This window comes from Microcaecilia unicolor, chromosome 2 (assembly GCF_901765095.1).
Source record: "Microcaecilia unicolor chromosome 2, aMicUni1.1, whole genome shotgun sequence".
Lineage (NCBI taxonomy): Eukaryota > Metazoa > Chordata > Amphibia > Gymnophiona > Siphonopidae > Microcaecilia > Microcaecilia unicolor.
The window spans coordinates 559,396,819-559,420,279 of NC_044032.1; the positions used below are offsets into that span (position 1 = coordinate 559,396,819).

The following is a 23,461-nucleotide window of genomic DNA, read 5'->3' on the forward strand; positions in this document are numbered from 1 at the left end:
TACCATGACAGGAAAATGGCTCGGCGAACCCTTTTGCGCGCTAAACTGGCTAGAACTAGTTTAAAAAACACGTTGCTGACTCGTTAAGTTTAGTGCATCTGGCCCTTAATGCACTTTAGTAACTTACTCTTAAGTGGCAAACGCAATACTTTAGTGAAACTAAAATCTGTCTGTTTAGAACTGGCTGAAAATGCCACTTGCATGTAAGTTTCTGTAGGGAATAACCAAATTGACCTGTGCTTTCATTCAGAGTCACCGGTTCCTGTTAAAATAAAGAACTCTGGCAGTACTTCAGACCTGCATCAAAGAAGCATGACTGATGAGGTTTCAACAAAAACAGGTCAGATGGACAGAGGGGTGATGAACTGCGGTCGGGAGGAGCATTCTCAGCACTTCAGCAAGGCACAGTTGTCACTTCATCCACCAGCACCACATCACTTGCAGGTGAGTTCCCATAATGCTAGTAGAAAGGCAAAAACTTGCTTCTACCTTCTTTATGGAATGAATGGCTGAATATATTTACTGATTATTAATATTTTCTTATGTTGGAAATGCTGTGTTTGTTTCAATTTATTTTCTCAGTCCTCTATTAACACTCTTACTTTCTGCTTACCTACACCTCCTCCATCTTATACTGCTCCTCAGCAATTGTCTTTCTCCACTGCTGTTTTCTATCCCATTTACCCTCCATCGTCCCACTTTAGTCCCCTGGGCCCTCACCGATACTCCTCTGTGCTGCATGTTCCTAGAGAAATTTACCTGTTTCAGGGTCCTGTTGCCTTCTAGGGATGTGTATTCATTTCAACCAAATGGAAAATCTCAACATTTCCCATGTTGTGTGTCATTTTTAGCCAAAATGACAAAAAACTAATTTATGTTTCTTTTTTCCTGTGTTGTAAATAGTGCACATTATTTGCAAACAGTATACATTCTTTTTCCATAGTGCACATTTTTTGCAAATAGTACACATTCTTTGACATTGTTCCCCAACATGAGAGAAATGTTTGAAAAAAAAAAAAAAAAAAAAAAAGAGCAAAATGACATAGGAAACTAGAAGAGATGAAAATGTTTGGCCTGCACGCAGCACTACTCCTAATACACTCTCCACCCAGATCTATATCCTTTAACTCTTCCAAACCCAAACTATGACTGGGAACACTTTTGAATACAGAAGGACACGACCCGTTAACAACCTTGGTTCTGGTGCACTTGCTACTTCTCTTCTAGTATCTAACCGTCATACCTCTAATCAGGAAACCTAGACTGCCCCTACTTGACATTTCGCCCTTTAGATTGTAAGCTCCTTGGAGCAGGGACTGTCCTTTATGTCAATTTATGTTAATCTGTACAGCGCTGCTTAACCCTAGAAGCGCTCTAGAAATGTTAAGTAGTAGTAATAGTAGTAGTATCTCTGTTACTAGTGATAATATGCACACTGAATATGCTCCAGAGAATTATGTGCCAAAAATTTAAATAATGCACCAAAATAATCCAACACATTAAACAGAATGGTGTTTGCAGTATTCTGGAAATATATGCAGCAGCACTGTAACAGAAGTCCTTTAGTTGCAGGCAACCATAAAAGGATTTGCCTATCAGTTCTTTTTGTGGTACTTTGCCAGATGGCCACTTGCCAAACATGTTTGGAATGTGTGTCATCTGTATTAATTGTACCAATACTTATTAATATAAACCATCTCCGATACCAGGCATATTATGAAGTAGTACAAAACCCTAAAAATCAGTAGCTATAGAATAAATCTACCATACCATAACAGTACCAACTTCCAGGAAACACATAGCAGAGGCCTACCTAGGAAAAAGCAGTACCACAAAATTTGCAGTGGGCACTAGAACATCAATACAACTATTGGAAAACTAAACAAACTGGATTACTAATGATCAGTCCTTCTCAGAAATTTGCTAACAAAATACCTGGCTTCTTTCACACATGTAGAATACAGACAGATCCTCACCAAATATAGTATAAGTAACTGGAAACTAACCCCCCCCCCCTGTTTACAAAGCTGTGCAGCATTGTCGGCACAGCCCATTCAAAGTGAATGGGCTGTGTCGTCAGTACCTCACTGGCTTTGTTTCTCTAGTGTTGCACTACATGCAGAGTCTATTTAACTTTTGTCTACATATTTCACACATGTAAAATACAGATACAGCATCTATGTGTGCCTCATAGTGAGGAATCTGATGCGGTGATACTCCCCCTTGATAAAGTGTTACGAAACGGGGACCTGTCGGGGTGCAAGAGTACACCAGTTTGCATAAGATAAGTGTCGTGTGCATAGTTATGAGAATGGTTATGATCAAGATGTTATAAGCAGATTTATGCATTATTTGAATATCAAATTCATTAGGAGGTGGGGGATGAGTATGATTAATAAATGAACACGAGCAAGTGATTCACCTTAAGAGTGAAATGAGAACGGCTGTGTCAGCTATACGAGACTCTACCTCACAGAAAAAGTATAGATATATAGTCTTTCTACATAGCTAACTCGTTGAACACACTCTGTTAGCGGTTTTGTGATATTGTCTGAATTCAGAGGACTGAGTGAGGCTGTAAATTGTTGGACAGTATTTCTAGGACAAGCAGCATAAAATATATTGTACTTTTTTGGGATCTTGCCAGGTACTTGTGACCTGGATTGGCCACTGTTAGAAACAGGATACCGGGCTTGATGGACCTTCGGTCTGTCCCAGTATGGCAATATTTATGTACTTATATTTGTTTACCTGCTACTGAGATAGACATGGAGGAAGCCACTACTTGTCCCTGGGATTGGTAGCATGAATCTTGCTACTATTTGGGATTTTGCCATGTACTTGTGACTTGGATTGGCCACTGCTGGAAGCAGAATACTGAGCTATATGCACCATTGGTCCGACCCAGTATGGCTATTCTTATGTTTTTGTGTTGTGTTTGAAGAAATTCACCCAAGCTGGTGTACAACAAGAATAAAGTAATTGAGGCAATTCAAACGAATGTTGAAAGCTTACTATTTTATCTGCGCTTTTGGCATCTGTCTCAAGGAAGGATGATGGGACTGAAGCTTGGAGTACTTGATTGTATGTGTTTTATTTTTTTGACATGAGTGATAGGTGTATGTTTCTTTCCTATTGGATTATTGTAGTTCTTTGTTGATGTTTTTTGTGATTTTAATATTGTACACCGCTGGAGTCCTTTTCTTGTAAAAGGTTAGACGATGATAAAGGGGATGGTTCGACTTCCCTTTGAGGAATGGCTAAAGTGGCTGGGGCTCTTCAGCTTGGAGAAAAGACAGCTGAGAGGAGATATGATAGAGGTCTATAAAATAATAAGTGGAGTGGAACGGGTAGACGTGAAGCGTCTGTTTACACTTTCCAAAAATACTAGGATTAGGGGGCATGCGATGAAGTTACAAAGTAGTAAATTTAAAACGAATCGGAGAAAATGTTTCTTCACTCAACATGTAATTGAACTCTGGAATTCGTTGCCAGAGAATGTGGTAAAGGAAGTTAGTTTGGCAGAGTTTAAAAAGGGTTTGGACAGCTTCCTAAAGGAAAAGTTCATAGACCATTATTAAATATTTCTGGGATAAGCAGCATAAAATGTTTTGTACTTTTTGGGGGATCTTGCCAGGTATTTGTGACCTGGATTGGCCACTGTTGGAAACAGGATGCTGGGCTTGATGGACCTTTGGTCTTTCCCAGTATGGCAATACTTATGTACTTATAGCAAGTTTAGGGCCTCTTTTACTAAGGCGCGCTCACGTATTTAGCGTGCACTAAAATTGTGGGCACACTAAACGTTAGAGACACCCATAGGAATGCATTGGCGTCTCTATCGTTTAACATGCCCACAATTTTAGCGCTCGCTAAAAACGTGAGTGCGCCTTAGTAAAAGACCCTCTTAATAAATTGTAATTGTAACAGTAAACCAGATATAGTTAATAGATAATTACAACAGTAAAAGTATTCAAATAACAGTACTGTACATCTTGGGGGGTGGGGGAAATTCTATAAGTGGGCACCTCCTTTTAGGCACCCTGATGCCACACGGTAAGCGCCTATTTTATAATGGCATCTGGATGGCCAAACTCCATCATAGAGTACTAAAATAACCTGGCACTGACGCAACTGGGAGATTGAGGGGCCCTTATACTAAGCCGTGTAGTTGCCTATGCACCCAATGTGCGCCAGTTTGAAGTTACCACCCGGATACCACGTGGTCCAGGCAGTAATTTAATTTTTTACGTCTGTCCACAAATTAAATCTTATTTTCTGACACACGGCAAAAATGGGCGGTAATCGGCATTTGGCGCGCTTAGACCATTACCGCCCGGTTACCGCATGAGACCTTACCACTAAGTCAATGGGTGGTGGTAAGTTCTCAGACCCATAATGGACGTGCGACAATTTTTTTTTTTGCCGCACATCCATTTTAGGCAAAAATTTTTAAAAGGCATTTTTTACAGGGGGTCGAGGAGGAAGAGGATAGTAAATTGTCCAGTACGATCATTGATTATGTTGTGTTGCTGGTGTGGGGATTTATGTTGGATCGGTGGGATAAGCTTTTTTGAAGAGGTGGGTTTTCAATGATTTCCTGAAATTTAGGTGGTCATGTATTGTTTTCACTGCATACGGGAGTCCATTCCATAGTTGTGTACTTATGTAGGAGAAGCTAGATGCGTGTGTTGTTTTGTATTTTAGCCCTTTACAGTTTGGGTAATGTATGTTTAGATATGATCGTGCTGATCTGAGTCTGTTTCTAGTTGGTAGATCAGTGAGGTCTGTCATGTGTCCTGGGACTATGCCGTAAATGATTTTATGGACTAAAGTGCAGATTTTAAAGATGATCCATTCTTTCATTGGGAGCTAGTGCAGCTTTTCTTGAAGGGGTTTAGTGCTTTCGAATCGTGTTTTACCATATATCTGTCTGGCTGCTGTGTTTTGCACAGTCTGGATTTTTTTTTTTTGTGAGTTCTTTTTTTTTTTTTAATTTATAAATTTTTATTTAAGAACCAAGATAACAGACTGAGTCTAACAACTCAAACAATTTTCCACAAATCAGACAATAACCACATTTTTACCACACTCATTTTCACCCTTTTTCCTTTTACCCTCCAGCAATCCCCCCCCCCCTACTCCAATATATATATATTTTTTTTACTACACAGCCCGGTCTCCAAAATCTCCTCCTAAAATACCTTCCACTAGTTTCCATTGTGAGTTGTTCTTTGCATCCCGTATAGATTCCGCTGCAATAATCTGCATGGCTTAGGACCATTGATTGTATTAGTTTACGAAAGGTATCCCTCGGGAAGAAAGGTTTTATTCGTTTGAGTTTCCACATTGAGTAGGACATTTTCTTTATTACGGTTTTTACTTGGCTCTCGATAGTGAGGGTGCGGTCGATGGTTACTCCGAGTATTTTTAGGCTATCTGAAATAGGGAGTGTGTGTCCTGGGGTGTTTAAGGTTGCGGGTTTGTAGTTATGTTGAGATGTGAGGATAAGGCAGTGTGTTTTTTCTGTGTTCAGTTTCAGTTGGAATGAGTTTGCCCAGGAGTTCATGATGTTCAGGCCATCATTTATTTCATTGGTTATTTCAGTCAAGCCATGTCTGAAGGGAATGTAGATTGTAACATCATCTGCATAGATGAATGGGTTAAGGCCTCGTTTGGATAAGGACTTTGCCAATGGGATCATTATCATGTTGAAGAGTATTGGTGATAATGGTGATCCTTGGGGTACTCCACAGGCTGCTTTCCATGGTGGTGATATGTTTGAATTTGATTTTACTTGGTATGTTCTGGTGGTTAGAAAGCCCTTGATCCAATTGTGTACGTTTCCAACAATCCCGAAGTGGGCGAGGAGTCTTAGTAGTATATTATGGTTTACCATGTCAAATGTGCTCGACATGTCGAATTGAAGGAGAAGTATGCTTTTACCTATGGCTATTTCCTGTTAAGTTTGGCCAGGAGAGTGACTAGGACAGTCACTCTCCTGGGAGCGGAATCCTGATTGTGAGTCGTGTAGTATTGAGTGCTTGTCCAGGTATTCCGTAAGCTGTTTGGTCACCAAACTCTCCAGCAATTTTACTACTAGAGGGATGGACGCAACTAGGCAGTAGTTGGTGAGGTCGTTTGTCTTTTTCTTGGTATCTTTTGGTATTGGGGTAAGTAGTATGTTACCATATTCCTCGGGGAAGAGACCTTGTTGTAGCGTGAAGTCTTCTATGAATCGGCTTGGGGCGGGTTTAAGTAGATGACTGGGACATGTGTCCAGTTTGCAGTGGGTGTGAGTCGCTTCTGTAACTGATTCAGTGGTGAGTAGATTGAATGTAGACCAGATACGGTCGGCTGTGTATCCACCCGGGATTAGGTCTAGGTCCTCGAAGAAGTTTTCGATGTCAGTGTTGTGATGAGGAAGAGTGCTGCGTAGTTTTGTTATTTTGTCCTTGAAGTAGGTAGCCAGTTTGTCTGCGGATGGGATGTCTGTGTTGGATGTAGTGACCGGGGTGGTGTCTAGTAACTTATTTACGAGTTAAAATAGCTTCTTAAGATCATTATTATCCGGTCCAAGTTTAGTCTTATAGTAGGACCTTTTGATTTGTCTAATTGCATATTTGTAGTTTCTGTGTATTTGTTTCCATGCATTGGGTGTATTTTCATTTTTTTCCATGCTCGTTCAAGTTTTCTGGATTGTGTTTTGAGTTTTTTTAGTTCATCATTGAACCATGGTAATGAGTTTTGTCTTTTTGATATTCTTGTCTTTAAGGGTGCTATTTCATTTAGTACACTTCTGCATCTAGCCTCCCAGTGGTTGAGGTAGTGTATGGAGTCAGTTCGTGTTGTCCGTTCGTTGACATATATCTGTTGCCAGAATATTTGTGGATCTATTTGTCCTCTCGTAGTATAAGTTGTTTGTTCTGGTGTACGATTTGAGTCCTTCTTTCGCCAATTTAGGGATGGGTTCAGTTTGTAATGATCGGTCCAAGGTGCTTTTGACCATTTGATATCTGTTATTGATAGGTTTTGATCTGTGGACAGTTTGTGTGACCCTTGGTGTGGGTAGCTTGCATGTGAGGCCATATGAGATCCCAAGACTGTAGGAAATCTTTGCATTCGCGTGCATTGGCTGAGTTGGGATCTTCTAGGTGAAGCTTTATGTCACCTAGTATTGGTGTATTGGAGTTTTTTACGCAAGTTACAAGATGCAACGTTGCACATTAGGAGTCACCGCCCAGGAAAAGGATCTAGGTGTCATCGTTGAGGATACGTTGAAACCCTCTGCTCAGTGTGCAGCAGTGGCTAAGAAAACAAATAGAATATTAGTAATTATTAGGAATGGAATGGAAAACAAAAATAAGAATGTTATAATGTCTTTGAATCGCTCCATGGTCCCACCGCATCTCGAATACTGTGTGCAATTCTGTCACTGTATCTCAAAAAAAGATGTAGTGGAAGTAGAAAAAGTACATAGAAGGGCGATGAAAATTATAAAGGGGATGGAATGACTTCCCTATAAGGAAAGGCTAAAGCGGCTAGGGCTCTTCAGCTTGGAGAAGAGATGGCTGAGGGGAGATATGATAGAGGTCTATAAAATACTGAGGAACAGGTAGACATGAATCGCTTGTTTACTCTTTCCATAAATTCTAGTACTAGGGGGCACGCAATGAAGCTACTAAGAGTGCAGTCTCAATTATCAGACATAAATGGGACTAACTCATTGTTGGATAAGTGATAGTATGAAAAAACACTGCATAAAGCCCTCAAACAATACATAAAGGCACAGAGTTCCCAATTTTCAAAAATTGTTCTAAAACAGAGGTTTTGGCGTGGAGGAGTGGCCTAGTGGTTAGGGTGGTGGACTTTGGTCATGGGGAACTGAGTTCGATTCCCACTTCAGGCACAGGCAGCTCCTTGTGACTCTGGGCAAGTCACTTAACCCTTCATTGCCCCATGAAAGCCTCATTGAGCCTGCCATAAGTGGGAAAAGCGCGGGGTACAAATGTAACAAAAATAAATAAATAATAAATGTGATGACATCACCGGGGAGGTGGATTAATGAAGGTTGGATAATTGAGACTGTACTGTAGTAAATTTAAATGCAACCAGAAAAACTATTTCTTCACACAACTCTGGAATTTGTTGCCAGAGAATGTGATAAAAGCAGTTAGCTTAGCAGGGTTTAAAAAAAAAATTTGGTTAATTTTCTAAAAGAAAAGCCTATAAGCCATTATTAATAAGGACTTGGGAAAATCCACTGTTTATTTCTAGGATAAGCAGCGTAAAATCTGTTTTACTGTTTTGGAATCTTGCCAGGTACTTGTGACCTGGATTGGCCACTGTTGGAAACAGGATGCTGAGCTTGATCGACCTTCAGTCTGTCCTAGTATGGCAGTACTTATGTAGGTGAATAGTGCTGGACTAGCCCCAGTGTTAATGTGCCCGGAATGTTCACAGGGCACTAGCGTAGGATATAACATGCTCACCTGAACATGGCCAAAAATTGTGTTTAGATTTATTTAAAAAGATGCTAAACAGGGTATTCCCCCTCATGCTCAGAGAACTCCACACAACTAACTCCTGCCCTTAAGGCTGGAGACTTAACCGGTAGCCCAAAAGTGGTGTGGAGAGGACTTTTACTGGTTTTTTAACTGCTGGTTCTTTTGGGGGGTGTTTGCTAAACGGTCTTAGCTCCAAATGCCTAGAGAAACCAGAAACCAAAGCACTCAAGCTCCTATCAGCCTGCTGCAGACCGAATTTAAATGTACTTAAAAAAATAAACAATAAAATGTATGTTGCAGCCTGTCTTTTAATTTTGAAGACAGCAGCAACAGGAACCACCAGCATTCAACACCAACCGATTTCAAAATGTGTAGTTAACAGCTGTGTGCTTTGGCCAGCAGAGAGCCATTGGTCTGTCATTGCCTGGGCATGCGCATAAGAGCGGCACTTACCAGGAAACTGTTGTGCTCATGCCCTAGGCATGTTCCTCCCCCTTAACTTCCCAATGCTCAACGCTAACAGCACACATTAATTTGCATGCTATTAGTGTTGAGCACTGGGAAGTTTTTCTTCTGCGCTTTTGCCATGGTATTTCCTGGCGCTTTTCTATACAGCACCAGAGTTCTGAGCATTGGCCCTCGAGTGAGGGGGAACCATAGGGTCTGTACACTTCTGAAAAGCTCAAGTATAGATTAGTAGGAAAAGATACTCTTCCTGTCTTTCATTTGCTCAGAATGGTTATTGACTACCAAATTATTTATTTTTTTTTGTTACATTTGTACCTCGCGCTTTCCCACTCATGGCAGGCTCACATGGGGCAATGGAGGGTTAAGTGACTTGCCCAGAGTCACAAGGAGCTGCCTGTGCCTGAAGTGGGAATCAAACTCAGTTCCTCAGTTCCCCAGGACCAAAGTCCACCACCCTAACCACTAGGCCACTCTTCCACTCACTTATTGAACAGAAGGCCAAAAAATGGCATTTGTCTGCATTAAAATGCCAAATCAAATATGGCTCTTATTAGCTGTCTTTTCTCTCTTTTTTATTCTACTGTATTTTAGAAAATGTTCTCTACCTGATTAGTGAGGATTTGTATGCATGCCATGTTTTCTGTGGCATTCTGAGAACATGCTACATTGCTAGGAGTTTGGTCAGATTGGATTCATATTTATTATGAAGTATAGAGGGAGTGGTGAGGATAGCATGAGAGTAGCAGCAGAATTGCAGTCCTTCTTAGGGGGTCTTTTACTAAGCCACGGTAGTGTTTTTAGCTCATGGTAGAAATCAGCTGGTGGTAAATGCCGAGACGCCTATAGGAATATAATGGGCGTCTTGGCATTTACCACCAGCTGATTTCTACCACAAGCTAACAATGCTACCATGGCTTAGTAAAAAAAAAAAGCCCTCTTAGTCTTCCACTAGCTATTGCAGTCATTCACTGGTTCTTCACATTTAATCTCCTTGTTAGGGGAGCATCGGATTTTTTTTCAGCTCACATGAAGAGAGGGGTCACTTTTCTATCCTGGCCACGTTAGAACAAACAGTGTTTGTACTTTTTACCAGTGGACTTTGTACCAGTTTTCAGAGCAAAAATACATGCATATTTTACTTTGAAACCTACTCTGGGTGCAAAGTACACACAGTCACTTGCTCCTGCTTTTTCTGTAGTAGAATTTTGCTAGAAAAGCCAAGTTTAAAATGCCGTCTTCATTTGTTCTCTTCTCCCCTAAACTTAGCATACAGACTTTTAGCCAGATTGAAGGAGGGCAATTTTCAGACCACCTCCAGTACAAATATTATAGGTGAGCTCCTTTTTACCCACATAAATTGAAAGTTTGTCCGGTAAATTTTGATAATCACAAAACTGCATGAACTGAGCATGTGCGGAAATGCTCAGTTGGTGGCTGGAGCACCCCACCAACTTTCTGCTGCTCAGGTAGCATGGGCAAGGGCTCGGGGGTGAATCTCTTTCGCTGACGGGACTTGAGCATCCCCACCAGCCATAATCCAGTGCTGCAATTATAAATGGGCCCTGAGCCCAAAGTTGGGGGCCCAGACCTCCAAGCCCCTGGTTTATACTTGTACGTGCTGCCTAAATCTACAAGGCTTCTTATAGAATTATCTCTTTTGTGCATGGCTGCCATTTTGTTTTCAAAACAAACTAAAATAAAATGTTTATATTTTATTGTGGCTGTAATTAAAAAAAAATAAACATACCTGGTTGCCTGGGGTTTCTCCTACTCCCCATGATCCCCTGCACCTCTCTTTTACCCCATCTGCTGATCTTCAAAGAGAACTGGAGATCACTCCTATCCCGGATGCCCTAGACTACCAGCAATTGATAGAGTGCTAGAGGTAGGCCCAGAGAGTCTATGGAGGGGGGGGGGGGGGGGGGGGTGCTGTTAATTTTAAAAAGCTCCGGCCTCTTTAAGAAGGCTCCTCAAGAACATTGAACCATGCATTATTGGCTCCATACTCCCAGGAAACTGAATAATTCAGCTTGCGAGGTTGATTGTAAGTTACATTATTTGTTTACCATGGGAGCTACTAATCTACAATACTGAGTTATCATGGGTTAGTGACTCCCACGGTAAAATGCAATACTTTATGTGTTCTGGATTTTACTGTTTTGTTATATAGATTTGCTTACCCTGGCTCTTCTATAGATGAATAATTTAATTGTTCTGTGACAAGTTTTATTTATAAGTTGGAATTTTCAACTAGCTGTTCATACTGAAGGTGGTATATCAAGTAAATAAACCTAACCCCCAACAACCTATTATGCCCAGCCTTACTCCTTTATGCACAGAGGCATTCAGAGCTGCCAAGTTACCCACAACCAGAAGGGAGATTTGAGTTAGTCCTGGATTTCTGATCCTAGTGCATTATGGGAGCTAAGCATTTATTTCAATGGGTTGCATTAGGGACTACACACTCTGCTTGGGATGTAAGTTCAAAACTAGGCCTGGCCATAAAGCTTCCCTCCTGGAACTGGGTAACTTGGCTAGAGGGCAACCAAAACCAGGGATTTCAGTTTTGGCCAAAACAATCGGTGGCTGACATTCGCCATACAGTTTAGGCCAAACCTGAAGCCAATACCAAAGCTGAACCTGATGGTGGCATGCCCCTCTCTCTGACTAAAAGTGCACTGCATGGTCCCCCTGACAAAAAACCAGCCCCCTTATCGCCACCCTCCCTGGACCTACTTTAGAAGCTCTGGTGGTCTAGTATCCTCTTCGGGGCTGGAGTGATCCCCAGTCACTCCTGCCCATGCTGAATACAGATTTCAAGCTGGTTTCAGCACCAAAGCTGAAATTCAATCAGCCTCTGAACTTGATAGTTTTGGGAATAGTTCATGACTCCCAAGTACTGCAACCTCCCAGAACTTCAGTCTACCATGGCACCAGAACCAAGCTCCATCACTCACAAAGGTTTTTACCACCATGAAATTAGTTTAATGCGTTTGTTGGTTTGTGTTTGGTTTATTCAGACCTGCCATGTTACCTAGTTCCACGAGTGAGACTTTTTAGCCCACCATGGTTTTGAATAATAAACTCTCCACGCTAGCAGAATGGTTGCAATCCAATAGACTTAAACAAACCCTGATAAATCAAAGGCATTTCTTTTCTCTGGGAAAGAGAAGATTAAATTCTCTGCTCCACTGTATGTTTCTGGTTCCCAAATTCCTGTAGTTGACTCAGAGCCAGCCTAACCATTAGGCAAGACTAGGCAGTCACCTAGGACAGCAATTTCTGGGGGGGGGAGGGGGGGGGCAGCAAAGAGCTGCTGCAGACATAGCAAAACAATAGATCCGGACAGCCACATGAACTCAAAGAACCATCAATGCATACTTTTGCCTGCAGGAAGGATGTCAGTAGAAAGAAGCAGATCAGAATCGGGAATATTTCATCAAAACTTTATTCTCACTTTTTAGCGCAGCTAAATAAAAGGCCCCCAATGGTTTTTTTTTTAATGGTGGAAGTTTTAGGCTTGCGTATTAAGTTGGTATGTATCTATTTTTTAGCTTTGGCCAAGGTGGTTAGGTGAATTTTGAGCATCTCTTGGATAGATGTCCTTTTTTCACTTTCTATTTATTTAAGTGTATTAGTTAGACAAGTTTGTATCTGATCTTGATATTTATTAACAATGAGTTTTTATGTCCATGTTCTGATATTTATGTTTATTGGTATATTTTGATCATTTATTTTTTTCAAAAATTTTCAATTTGTTCTTTCACATATTATATTTTACTAACATGGTTTTGTTTTATTTGTCATTAGTATTATCTAGCCCCTGACGCAGCCCTTGCGTGGGCAAAACACGGACAGTGTCGGTATTCTGTGGTTTGCGTTTTAGACTTTGTAGAGAATAAAGTTTTGAAGATAATATTCATGATTCTGATCTGCTTCTTTCTACTGCCATATTGGATTTTGTGGATTGTCTGCCCTGTTGTTTTCTTGGACCTTCACTGCAGGAAGGATGGGCAAACTTCCTGAGCCGGTACGCCAAGCCTCATCTCTGACCATCTTCAAATCTAAGCTAAAAACCCACCTCTTCGATGCTGCTTTTAACTCCTAAACCTTCAACTGTCCCCTATCCCTTATATGTCCAGTCTGTCCTAACCCTTATCCCTTACTTGTCCAGTCTGTCATAATTAGATTGTAAGCTCTATCGAGCAGGGACTGTCTCTCCATGTTCAAGTGTGAAGCGCTGCGTATGTCCAGTAGTGCTATAGAAATGATAAGTAATAGTAGTAGTAATTTTCAGATAGCCCAATTGTCCTCATTATATGTGTTTATATGTGTGTGATAAACATAGATACATACACAAACGTTTAATATTTAAAAGCACAATGTGTTAGGCGGGGGGAATAGAAGAGGAGCCTTAATGGGGGATGGGTGTAAGGCTGAAAGTTTGCCTAGGGCACCCACCCAATATCCTTGTACCAGCTTTGACTGTATCAGAATTTTAGGAATCACTTTGAACAATGAACTACATTGTCAGCTACACTTCTCAGACTTGATCAGGAAGCTTTTTTTATCTTGAAAATGTTTCACTCAGGGGGTCTTTTACTAAAGCTTAGCTCCAGTTAGGGCCCATAGGAATAGAATAGGCGCTGCTGCAGATAACTCGAGCTAAGCTTTAGTAAAAGACCCCCTCAGTTTGGGAATTATTACGTAGGAAAGCAATCTCAATTTTTAAACGTGCACCAGTGGAGAATTGGCTTGATTACTGTAACACATTACTCCAGGGATGGAAAGCCTTTAATAAATTGGGCACTGGGCGCTGGTACAAGGAAAGGAAAATGGATTCAAAATGTGACAAATTCATCATAGATGTAGAAAAACGCAAATCCCAAACAAATTGCTCCAAAACAAGATCCCTTTGTTAAAACAATCACCTGATGTGGTCCATCTTTCGCCCACTCAAGAGCTGCTTCAGGTGTATAAGACCAGAAGTGGGAATGCATGAAAACTTACAATCCCAACTTAACTATGAAGAATTCTCAGCAGCACAGTGCCTGCAGCAGCATTAACACAGATTATTCTCAATGCAAACAGCTGTTTTAATAAAAGAATTTTGTTTTGGAGTATTTTGTTTGGAATCTACTTTTTTTCTGCATCATTTCGGTGCAGATCTGAAGAGCCTCTCAGTTGTTTGCTGGAAACTCATCACAGATTCATGAAATTTTGATCATGCGACCCCACTTTTGAAGTAAGAGCACTGGCTACCAATGCCATCAAGAAGCCCTTTTAAGATCTTGACATTGGTGCATAAGATACACTGCTCTAGGCCGTCTTTATTTTTATTTCAACTGTTAATTCCTTACACCTTCTCTAGAACTCTTCAATCTTCCCAACAGAAGCTATTGGTAGTCCCCTCTTTCAGACACATCAGATTAGATTCTATAAGGATCTCAATTTTCAGTGTGTCAGCCATTACATTACAGGCCATCCTTTATGAAGTTTACAAATGTCTTAAGGCATACTTCTTTACAAAAGGCTTGTGATTCTTGAGTATGTCCCCTAAAGTTGAATTTTGCAGGTGACTATCATAGATATATGGGTGAGAGTCTGGGACATACAGCAGGATGACTCTTCCCAACTTGTGCTCTCTCTTTTTCTATCAAAATGTCTCTTTTTTCATGCTTTCCTACACACACTCTAGTTTTTATACATTACCTGTTAGTAATATGCTTGGAAATTGTGTAAAACTGCTTAGATATACTATCGATGGGCTAGGTATCTCAAATACTAATAAACTTGCAATGCATTGTAGGAGTTGTAGTCCCTGAGTCTCGGAGATGCCAAGTCTCACTCATTAGCTGTTTGTCACTCCTGATAGTTTCTCACTCTCATACTCTTTGACCCCTTTATCTTGCTCATAAAAGCCTTGTTGCCATGTACTGATCCTGATCACAGGTGCCAACATTTCAACAAGATTGGGGGTATCCCAAACACAGTACAAATTATTCCTCCCTGAACACAAATGAAGGAGGTTGCTCAGCACCCATTGCACCAACAGATCTGGTTCCTATCATCCTGATCACTGTTTTCATGACAGGAGAACCTTAGAAGAAACGCCAAGTGCCCCAACAATTAAGGCAGAAATCAGAGCATACTTTCCTGTGTACTGCTTCTCCCTGCTCTTGTTTTCTCTGCACCTACATGTAATGTGCTTTGAAACATATGTGCATACTTCTAGCCACAGTCAAGAGCAGTTATCAGCCTGGAGAATTTACCTTTATTGTCTCCACTTTGTATCCTTTCAGAGGCTTCAAAGAAAAGCAAATATTTTGTGGTGATTTTTCCCATTTTACAAGGGGCAGCCATGTTAGTCTGGTGTAACAAAATTGATAGAAGCAGGCGGCACCTGATATATTAATGTATTGAGACATGAGCATCTGACTAAGTGGACTATGGTGGTCCTCGAATGCTCATGGCCAGGGCTTAATTTGTAGACAAAAAGGAAGCAGGACTGGGGGTGGGGCCAGAACTGGAAGATATGATAGACGTTTAAATACATCCATGACATAGATGCAAAAGAGGTGCATCTCTTTCAACTGAAAGGAAGCCTGGAACGAGAGGACATAGGATGAAAGTGGAAAGGAAGAGACTCAGGAGTAACCTAAAAAAATACTTAAAGGAAAGGGTGATGAATTTATGGAATGGCCTCCCAGTGAGGATGAAAACTGTATCTGAATTCAAGAAATCTTGGGATAAGTACATAGGATCTCAAAGAGAGAGGAAGGGATAGTAGATAAGAACATAAGAGTAGCCATACTGGGTCAGACCAATGATCTAGCCCAGTATCCTGTTAATAACAGTGGCCAAGCCAGGTCACAAGTACCTGGCAGAAACCCAAACAGTGGCAACATTCCATGCTAACAACACCCAGGGCAAGCAGTAGCTTCCCCATGTCTGTCTCAAACTTGTCCAAAACCTTTTTAAAACCCAGATACGCTAACCGCTGCTACTACATCCTCCGGCAAAGAGTTCAAGAGCTTAACTATTCTTTGAGTGAAAAAATATTTCCTATTTGTTTTAAAAGTATTTCTGTGTAACTTCCTTGAGTGTCCTCTGTACTTTTGGAACGAGTAAAAAAAAAAAAAATTTGATTCACGTCTACTCATTCTACACCACTCAGGATTTTGTAGCACTCAAGAAAAAGATCTAGGTGTCGTTGTTGTGAATACGCTGAAATCTACTCAGTGTGTGGCAGCATCCAAAAAAGCAAACAGGATGCTAGGAATTATTAGGAAAGGGATAGTGAATAAGACTGAAAATACTATAATACCTTTGTATCACTCCATGGTGTGTCCACACCTTGAGTATTGCATTCAGTTCTGGTTGCTGTATCTCAAAAAAGATATAGTGGAATTAGAAAAGGTTCAAAGAAGAGTGACCAAAATGATAAAGGGGCTGGAACTGCTCTCATATGAGGAAAGGCTAAAGAGGTTAGGGCTCTTCAGCTTGGAAAAGAGACCGATGAGGGGAGATATGATTGAGGTCTACAAAATCCTGAGTGGTGTAGAGCAAGTAGAAGTAAATCGATTGTTTACTCATTCCAAAAGTACAAAGACTAGGGGACACTCGAAGAAGTTACATGGAAATACTTTTAAAACAAATAGAAGGAAATATTTTGTCACTCAACGAATAGTTAAGCTCTGGAACTCTTTGCCGGAGGATGTGGTAACAGAGATTAGCGTATCTGGGTTTAAAAAAGGTTGGACAAATTCCTGGAGGAAAAGTCCATACTCTGCTATTGAGACAGACATGGGAATCTACTGCTTGCCCTAGGGTTTTGTAGTATGGAGTGTTGCCACGATTGGGTTTCTGCCAGGTACTTGTGACCTGGCTTGGCCACTGTTTGGAAAACAGGATACTGGGCTAGATGGACCATTGGTCTGACCCAGTATGGCTACTCTTATTTTCTTATGTTCAGTCATATCTCCCCTCATCTGTCTCTTTTCCAAGATGAAGAGCCCTAATCTCTTTAGCCTTGCCTCATATGAGAGGAGTTCCATTCTCTTTATCATTTTGGTCGCTCTTTGAACCTTTTCTAATTCCGCTATATCTTTTTTGAGATATGATGACCAGAACTGAATGCAATACTCAAGGTAATGTTGCACCATGGATCGATACAGAGGCATTATAGTATTTTCAGTCTGTTATTTACCATCCCTTTCCTAATAATTCGTAGCACCCTGTTTGCTTTTTTGGCCGCCGCCACACACTAAACAGAAGATTTCAAAGTATTATCTACAATGACACCTAGATCTTTTTCTTGGGTACTGACCTCCCCCCAACAAAGGTGGACCCTAGAATCAGGTAACTATGGTTCAGATTATTCTTTCCAATATGCATCACTTTGCATTTGTCCACATTAAATTTCATCTGCCATTTGGATGCCGAGTCTTCCAATTTCCTAAGAGTTTCCTGCAATTTTTCATAACCCACATTTGTTTTAACAACCTTGTGATTCTTAATGGATGGGCAGAATGGATAGGCCATAAGGTCTTTATCTGCCTTCATTTTTCACTGTTTCTATTTATCTATATTTGGAATATTCATGTATTTAATAAAATATATTTTAAAGAATATCACCAACAGTAGCACAAATTTTGCAATATTATGGACAAAACCTCAAAACTAATTAGTGTTTTTCTCAAAATCTATGCATTTGATACCATTCAGAACCATAGGTGGTTGGTGACTCAGCTGTTTGGAGAAACTAAAGTGGGACAGTGATCGGGTCATGGTGTGGGACAGGGCAGAATGGAGCAAGTTAACACCTATGTCAGCAGTAAAGGGACAGTGGGGCTGCGGGTTGGGGTCTTTGATCTATTCAGAAGGAGAACCACACTCTTCTAATATGAGCTAATAGATATTTAAAATTACAACAATTAATGCCTTTGAACACAGTAAGGAAGGAGGCCCTCACTGTGTGGCTTTGGTTGAGCTGTATCCCCCACCCCAGTACTTCTGTTACTGATGGTACTATGCAAACTAAAAACACTCCAGGAATTATGTGCCAAAAAAATTAAAATAATGCACCAAAATAATACAACATATTAAACAAAAAATATTTGCAGCATTCTGAAACATATATGCAGGTACTTTAACACATGGCTCCTAGGCAGCCCTAGCACCCAGTCCAGCATCTTACTGTTGGCTGTGTGAATAGTGATCCAGCAATACTGTATCAGAAATGTTGTAGTTAATGGCAACCATGAAATCATTTAACTATCAGGTTTTTTTTAGTAGAAAGAGAGAAACATGACGGCAGATAAGGGCCAAATGGCCCATCCAGTCTGCCCATCTTCAGTAGCCACTTACTCCTTTTCCTAAAAGATCCCATGTGCCTGACCCATGCTTTCTTAAGTTCTGACACAGTCCTTGTCTCCACATCCTCCACCGGGATGCCATTCCACACATCCACCAATTTTGTAGCCACCCTCTGGACCGACTTCATCCTGTTTGTATCTTTCTGTAGGTGTGGTCTCCAGAACTGCACACAGTACTGTAAATGGGGCCTCACCAGAGATTTATATAAGAACACTATCACCTCTTTTTTTTCCTGCTGATCGTCCCTCTCCTTATGCATCAGAGAATCCTGGCTTTGACTGTCACCTTTTCTACCTGTTTGGGTATCAGACACAATCATCCTCAAGTCCCGCTCTTCTTTCTTACAGAGCAGTGGCTCAGGCTCACCCAAAATTTATTCTCCCTTAATATGGCTGGTGGGGATCCCCAAGCCCCACCAGCAAAAGACCTCCTCCCCGCTGAAGAAGCTTACATTTTAGATGGCCACCAGCACTGTCCCCGAGCACTACTGTCAGCCATAGCCCACCCCCCGCACACATGCTCAGCTTTCACACATGTGCAAAACTGAGGATATGCAGAGGCCAGTACCCACTGGCAGCTGCAGCTCAGGGATAGTGCCAGCAGCCACCTGAGATCAATCTATTCAGCAGGAAGGAGGTCTTCAGCTGGCTGGGCTTGGAGATCCCCACCAGCACAGGTACGTTATTTACTTTGGGGGGGGGGGGAGGGGGTAGAAAATAAGTTATACTTATACTTTCTGAGCCGTAGCTTACCCTGCGGTTTTGTGTAAGCCAAATTGAGCCTGCAACTGATGGGAAAATGTGGGGTATAAATGTATTAAATAAATAAGTTAGGCTTTTGTTATAGTTGGGGGGGGGGGGGGGAAACTATTAATTTGGGTTTTGTTTTATTTGGGGGAGGGGCACTAATGAAATATTTGGCCCATCCACTTTGATCTTGGGCCTGCCCTAAATTGGCTGTCTGGCTATGCCACTGGTATACAGAAGCACTTCACCCCCTATATTGTACCATTCCCTTGGATTATTGTAACCCAAGTGCATGACCCTGCATAACTTAGCATTAAATCTTAGTTGCCAATTATTGAACCATTCTTCAAGATTTGCTAGATCTTTCCTCATACCATCCACACTCTCTGGGGTGTCCACCATATTACAGAGTTTAGTGTTATCTGTGAAGAGACAAACCTTACCAGATAGTCCTTCCGCAATATCACTCACAAAGATGTTAAAAACAGCCAGCCTGAGGACCGATCCCTGTGGTACACCACTGACAACAGCCCTTTCCTTGTTGCAAGCTCCATTTACCACTACCCTCTATCTCCTTCCATTTAACCATTTTTTAACCTAGTCAGTCACTTTTGGTCCCATACCGAGGATACTCAGTTTATTTAATAGTCGCCTGTGCAAAACCGAGTCAAAGGCTTTGCTAAAATCCAAGTGCAATATATCAAGCACCCCTCCCACGTCCAACTGTTTGGTCACCCAGTCAAAGAAATCAATCAGATTTGTCTGACATGACCTGCTTCTAGTGAAACTATGCTGCCTCGGTCCCGCAGTCCAGTCGATTTCAGAAACTTCACAATCCTCCTCTTTAGAAGCGTTTCCATTAGTTTAGGTTACCATATGGCCACCAGGCTTCAGATGTATTGTTCTGCATTAGATGTAACTAAAGCATAGTGCAGCTGAGAACCAGGGAAGCCTGGGCTCAAATCCCACTGTCCCTCCTTGAGATCTTGGACGTTATTTAATCCTCCATTACCCTAGGAACAAACAGACTGTAAGCCATCCAGAGACAGGAAAATACCTACTGAACCTAAATGTAACTTGCATTGAGCTGAAAAATGTGTGAGCTAAATCCAAATCAAAAATGCAACACCAGGCATATTGTAAAGTAATACAAAACCCTACAACAGTCACTCAGGGCATATACTTCAGTTTCACCATACCATAACCAACGTCCAGGAGTACCACAAGGTCCTGTAAAGAAAAAGGTAGCACCATAAACATTGCAGTGAGCACTAGAACACCAGTACACCTACTGGGAAACTAAACAAGCCAGATTAGTACAGATTGATCCTACACCCAGCATTCAACACTTACAGAAGAGCTGGGCTCTTTCTCAAATGCAGAACACGGACAAGCCCTCACCAAATACTAAGTAACCGAAAACTAAAAATAGACATAGACAATAAAAATAAGTAGAAGTTAAGCTGGTGCCTGTAAAAAGCCAGACTCTGCATACAGTGCAAGACCAGAGAAACAATGATGCATGTCTCCTCTGTACAGTGCAAAATTTAAAGATTCAAATATAAATTTCAAAAACTGACATACTCCAACTACTACATTAAAAATTAAATAAACCAAAAATGGAAAATAAGGTGGTCTTTTTATTGGACTACCTTAATACATTATTTGATTAGCTTTTGAAGGCCAAACCCTCCTTCCTTAGGTCACCATAACAGCAGTATACTGTCCCAACCTGAAAGAGATTTTGGCCTGTGAAAGCTAGAAAACTAGTAAAAAAAAATGTATTTAGCCCTATAAAAAGTGAACTAATACAGCAACCACATTACTTCATCCTAAATTAAAAACATAATTCTCTTTACTATCTTTGGTATCTGGCCATTTAATTTTTCTGTTGGTCCGAGTCTCTGGGTACTGCTTACCTGGCTTCTTTCAACTCTCTTTCCAAGGGTCTCCTGTCCATTTGTAATTTTTTCTTTCCATCTGTCTTCTTCACTGCATCCAGCTCCAACACTGCTCTTTTCATCTTTCTTTCATTTTTTTCCTGCCTGTCCATTCAGATTTCCTTTATTCTTATTACTATTCTTCAATCTCCCTCTTTTTACAGTGTCTACAGCTTTCTATCTCCTTCCCTCACCCTAGCCTTTCCCTAACTTTCCTCTCCCCTGCCCCCCCCCCACTGCCAACAGGCATCTCCTCTGTCTCTCCCTCCCTCACTATGTGTATCTCCCCCCCCCCAACCACCACCATCCAGATCATCTTCTGTCTCTCTCCCCTTCCCCCCCTCCACCATCCAATATCTCTTCTCTGTCTCTCTACCCTTCAATCCAACATTGCCCCTTTCTCTCTGTAGCTTTCTGAACCTGGCATGCAGCAGGCATTCTCCTCTGTGTCTCTCTCCCCATCCAAAATTGCCCTATCTTTCCCTATCGCCCCTCAAGCAGTATTGCTCTCTCCTGCCCCCCCCCCCCACCACCATCCACACTGCCCTGTTTGCCTCTTCCTTTTGGCATGTAGCAGTGCCCATCTCTATCTCTAACCCCCACACCATCCAGCATTACCCCTGCCTCTGTCTCCCTCTCCCCATCATCCTATGCAGTATTTCCTGTATCGCTCCCAAGCCTATCCAGCATTTTATTTATGCATTCTTATATCCTACTATTATCCAAACACAAGTTTCTGTTCAAAGTGGCATTGCCTCTGCCTCTCTCTCTTCCCTACTCAACCATCCATTAGTCCCCTGGCTCTCGTCCCCTCTTATTATTATTACTGTTTCTTTCTCCCTGACCCCTTCAATTACTGCCATGTTTCTCTCTCCCCTATCCCAGCATTGCCTTGGGCTGTCTTTACAACACCCCACTCCAGCATTGCCTCAGGCAAGGCATCTCTTCCCACCACATCCCAGCTACAGGCTCTCCTCTCACCTTACATTGGCTGAGGCTCTCCCCAACACCCCCCCCCCCCCACCTGAGCACTGCTGCAGCCTCCTCTTCCTCCCTTTCCCCAGTACTCCCTCACTCTACCTTTTGTTTGCTCCTGTTGTCACCTCCGCGGAGCCCACGACAGTAAACAGCAAAGATGCGCAGAATTAGCACTCTAGGTATACTGCTGCTTCCACTGCCAGCCCCTCCTCTGATACAACTTCCCATTTACAAGAGGGCAGAGGCTGGGCCTGCGGAGGAAGTAGCAGTACGCTGCGCGCAAAGTCCTTATGCGTCGCTGCTAGTTACTACTATGGGCTCAGGTACGTGGCAACACAATATGCTGAATGAAGGATGACGGGGTGAGAGAAACAGAGGCTAACGGTAGGGCTGGGGGGAGGTGGGCAGAGCAGAAATACCTTGGCAGGTACGAAGATGGGATAATGATGTTACAGCCTGAGGTTAAAGTGCCGGATTGCCGTTCCCACCCCGTATCGGCACAAATTAAGCTCTGCTCATGGTTCAGTAACTTTGTCTATAAAATACCACCTTCTGTCAATTTTGTTACATCTTTCAAGATTTACTCCGTAGATGGCACCGTTTCAAAAATCTCACTCTTTGGGATGGTTCAATCTGGAGTTTATATATTGAAAGTCGTAGGTCCCATAATGAGGCAGTGTGGAGTAGAAACAAATGTAAGCTTAACTTGAAATTCCGTTCCTGGAACTGGTTAATTTGGCAGCACTGGTTTATTTTATTGATACTTCAAGATGCTAACTCTCTATGTGAACCGAGAGGGTAGTAAGCAGCATTGTGGGAGTAAAGGAAGAGGCCCGAGGTCCAGCTCTGAGGCTATGTGAATGAAACTCTGACAAACGCCTGACACTAAGTAGTGCTATGCATGTGCAGGGAGGAATCCCACGAGTCACGCGCAGCTACTGTATCAGCTTGAAAGACAAACACTTTAGGCCCGAGCCGGATAGCCACTGTGTGTGCTTGCTTGCGGGGAGGTGGGGACAGAACGCCGAATGCCCGTGGGCGGGACAGTCGAGCTTTGAGGGAGGAGCTTCGCTCGCAGCGGGGCAGGGAAGCTGGGGGAGAGGAGCTTTGAGTGAGGCGGTGTGATGTACAGCTGAGGGAAGGGGAGGAGTTTTGAGAGAGGCGGTGCTGTGTGTGGAAAATTTACGCGCGCCTCCAGGCCGTGGTGGTGGCTAATGTGTGTTGCTAGTGTGGCTGAACTAAAGCGACAGGCTCTGCTGCGCTTGTGCACGTGTTGGCGGGGGTGACGGGTCGGGCTGGGCCGCGTGGGGTTGCTTTCCGTGTTCCGCTGTATAAGTTTGGCCGTTCGTCTGTTTTCTTTCTAGATTGAACTCCTGGACAGCAAGATGGAGAACATTACAGGTATGCTTCAACTGGGCCTTGCGATGCCTATCAGAATAATGGC

At 42.1% G+C, this 23,461-nt stretch overlaps 1 protein-coding gene across 10 annotated transcripts in view; it reads left to right on the forward strand.

The window, feature by feature from the left end:
* LOC115461542 (multifunctional protein ADE2) overlaps positions 1-23,461 on the forward strand; it is a 192,274-nt gene that overhangs the window by 125,970 nt on the left and 42,843 nt on the right. For 6 of the 10 annotated variants that reach the window (XM_030191416.1, XM_030191419.1, XM_030191418.1 and 3 more), the window contains 2 exons: positions 251-444; positions 23,382-23,418. In XM_030191416.1, the coding sequence (XP_030047276.1) occupies positions 251-444; positions 23,382-23,418 (231 nt within the window). The other 4 variants (XM_030191424.1, XM_030191423.1, XM_030191422.1 and 1 more) reach the window with 4 other exon arrangements.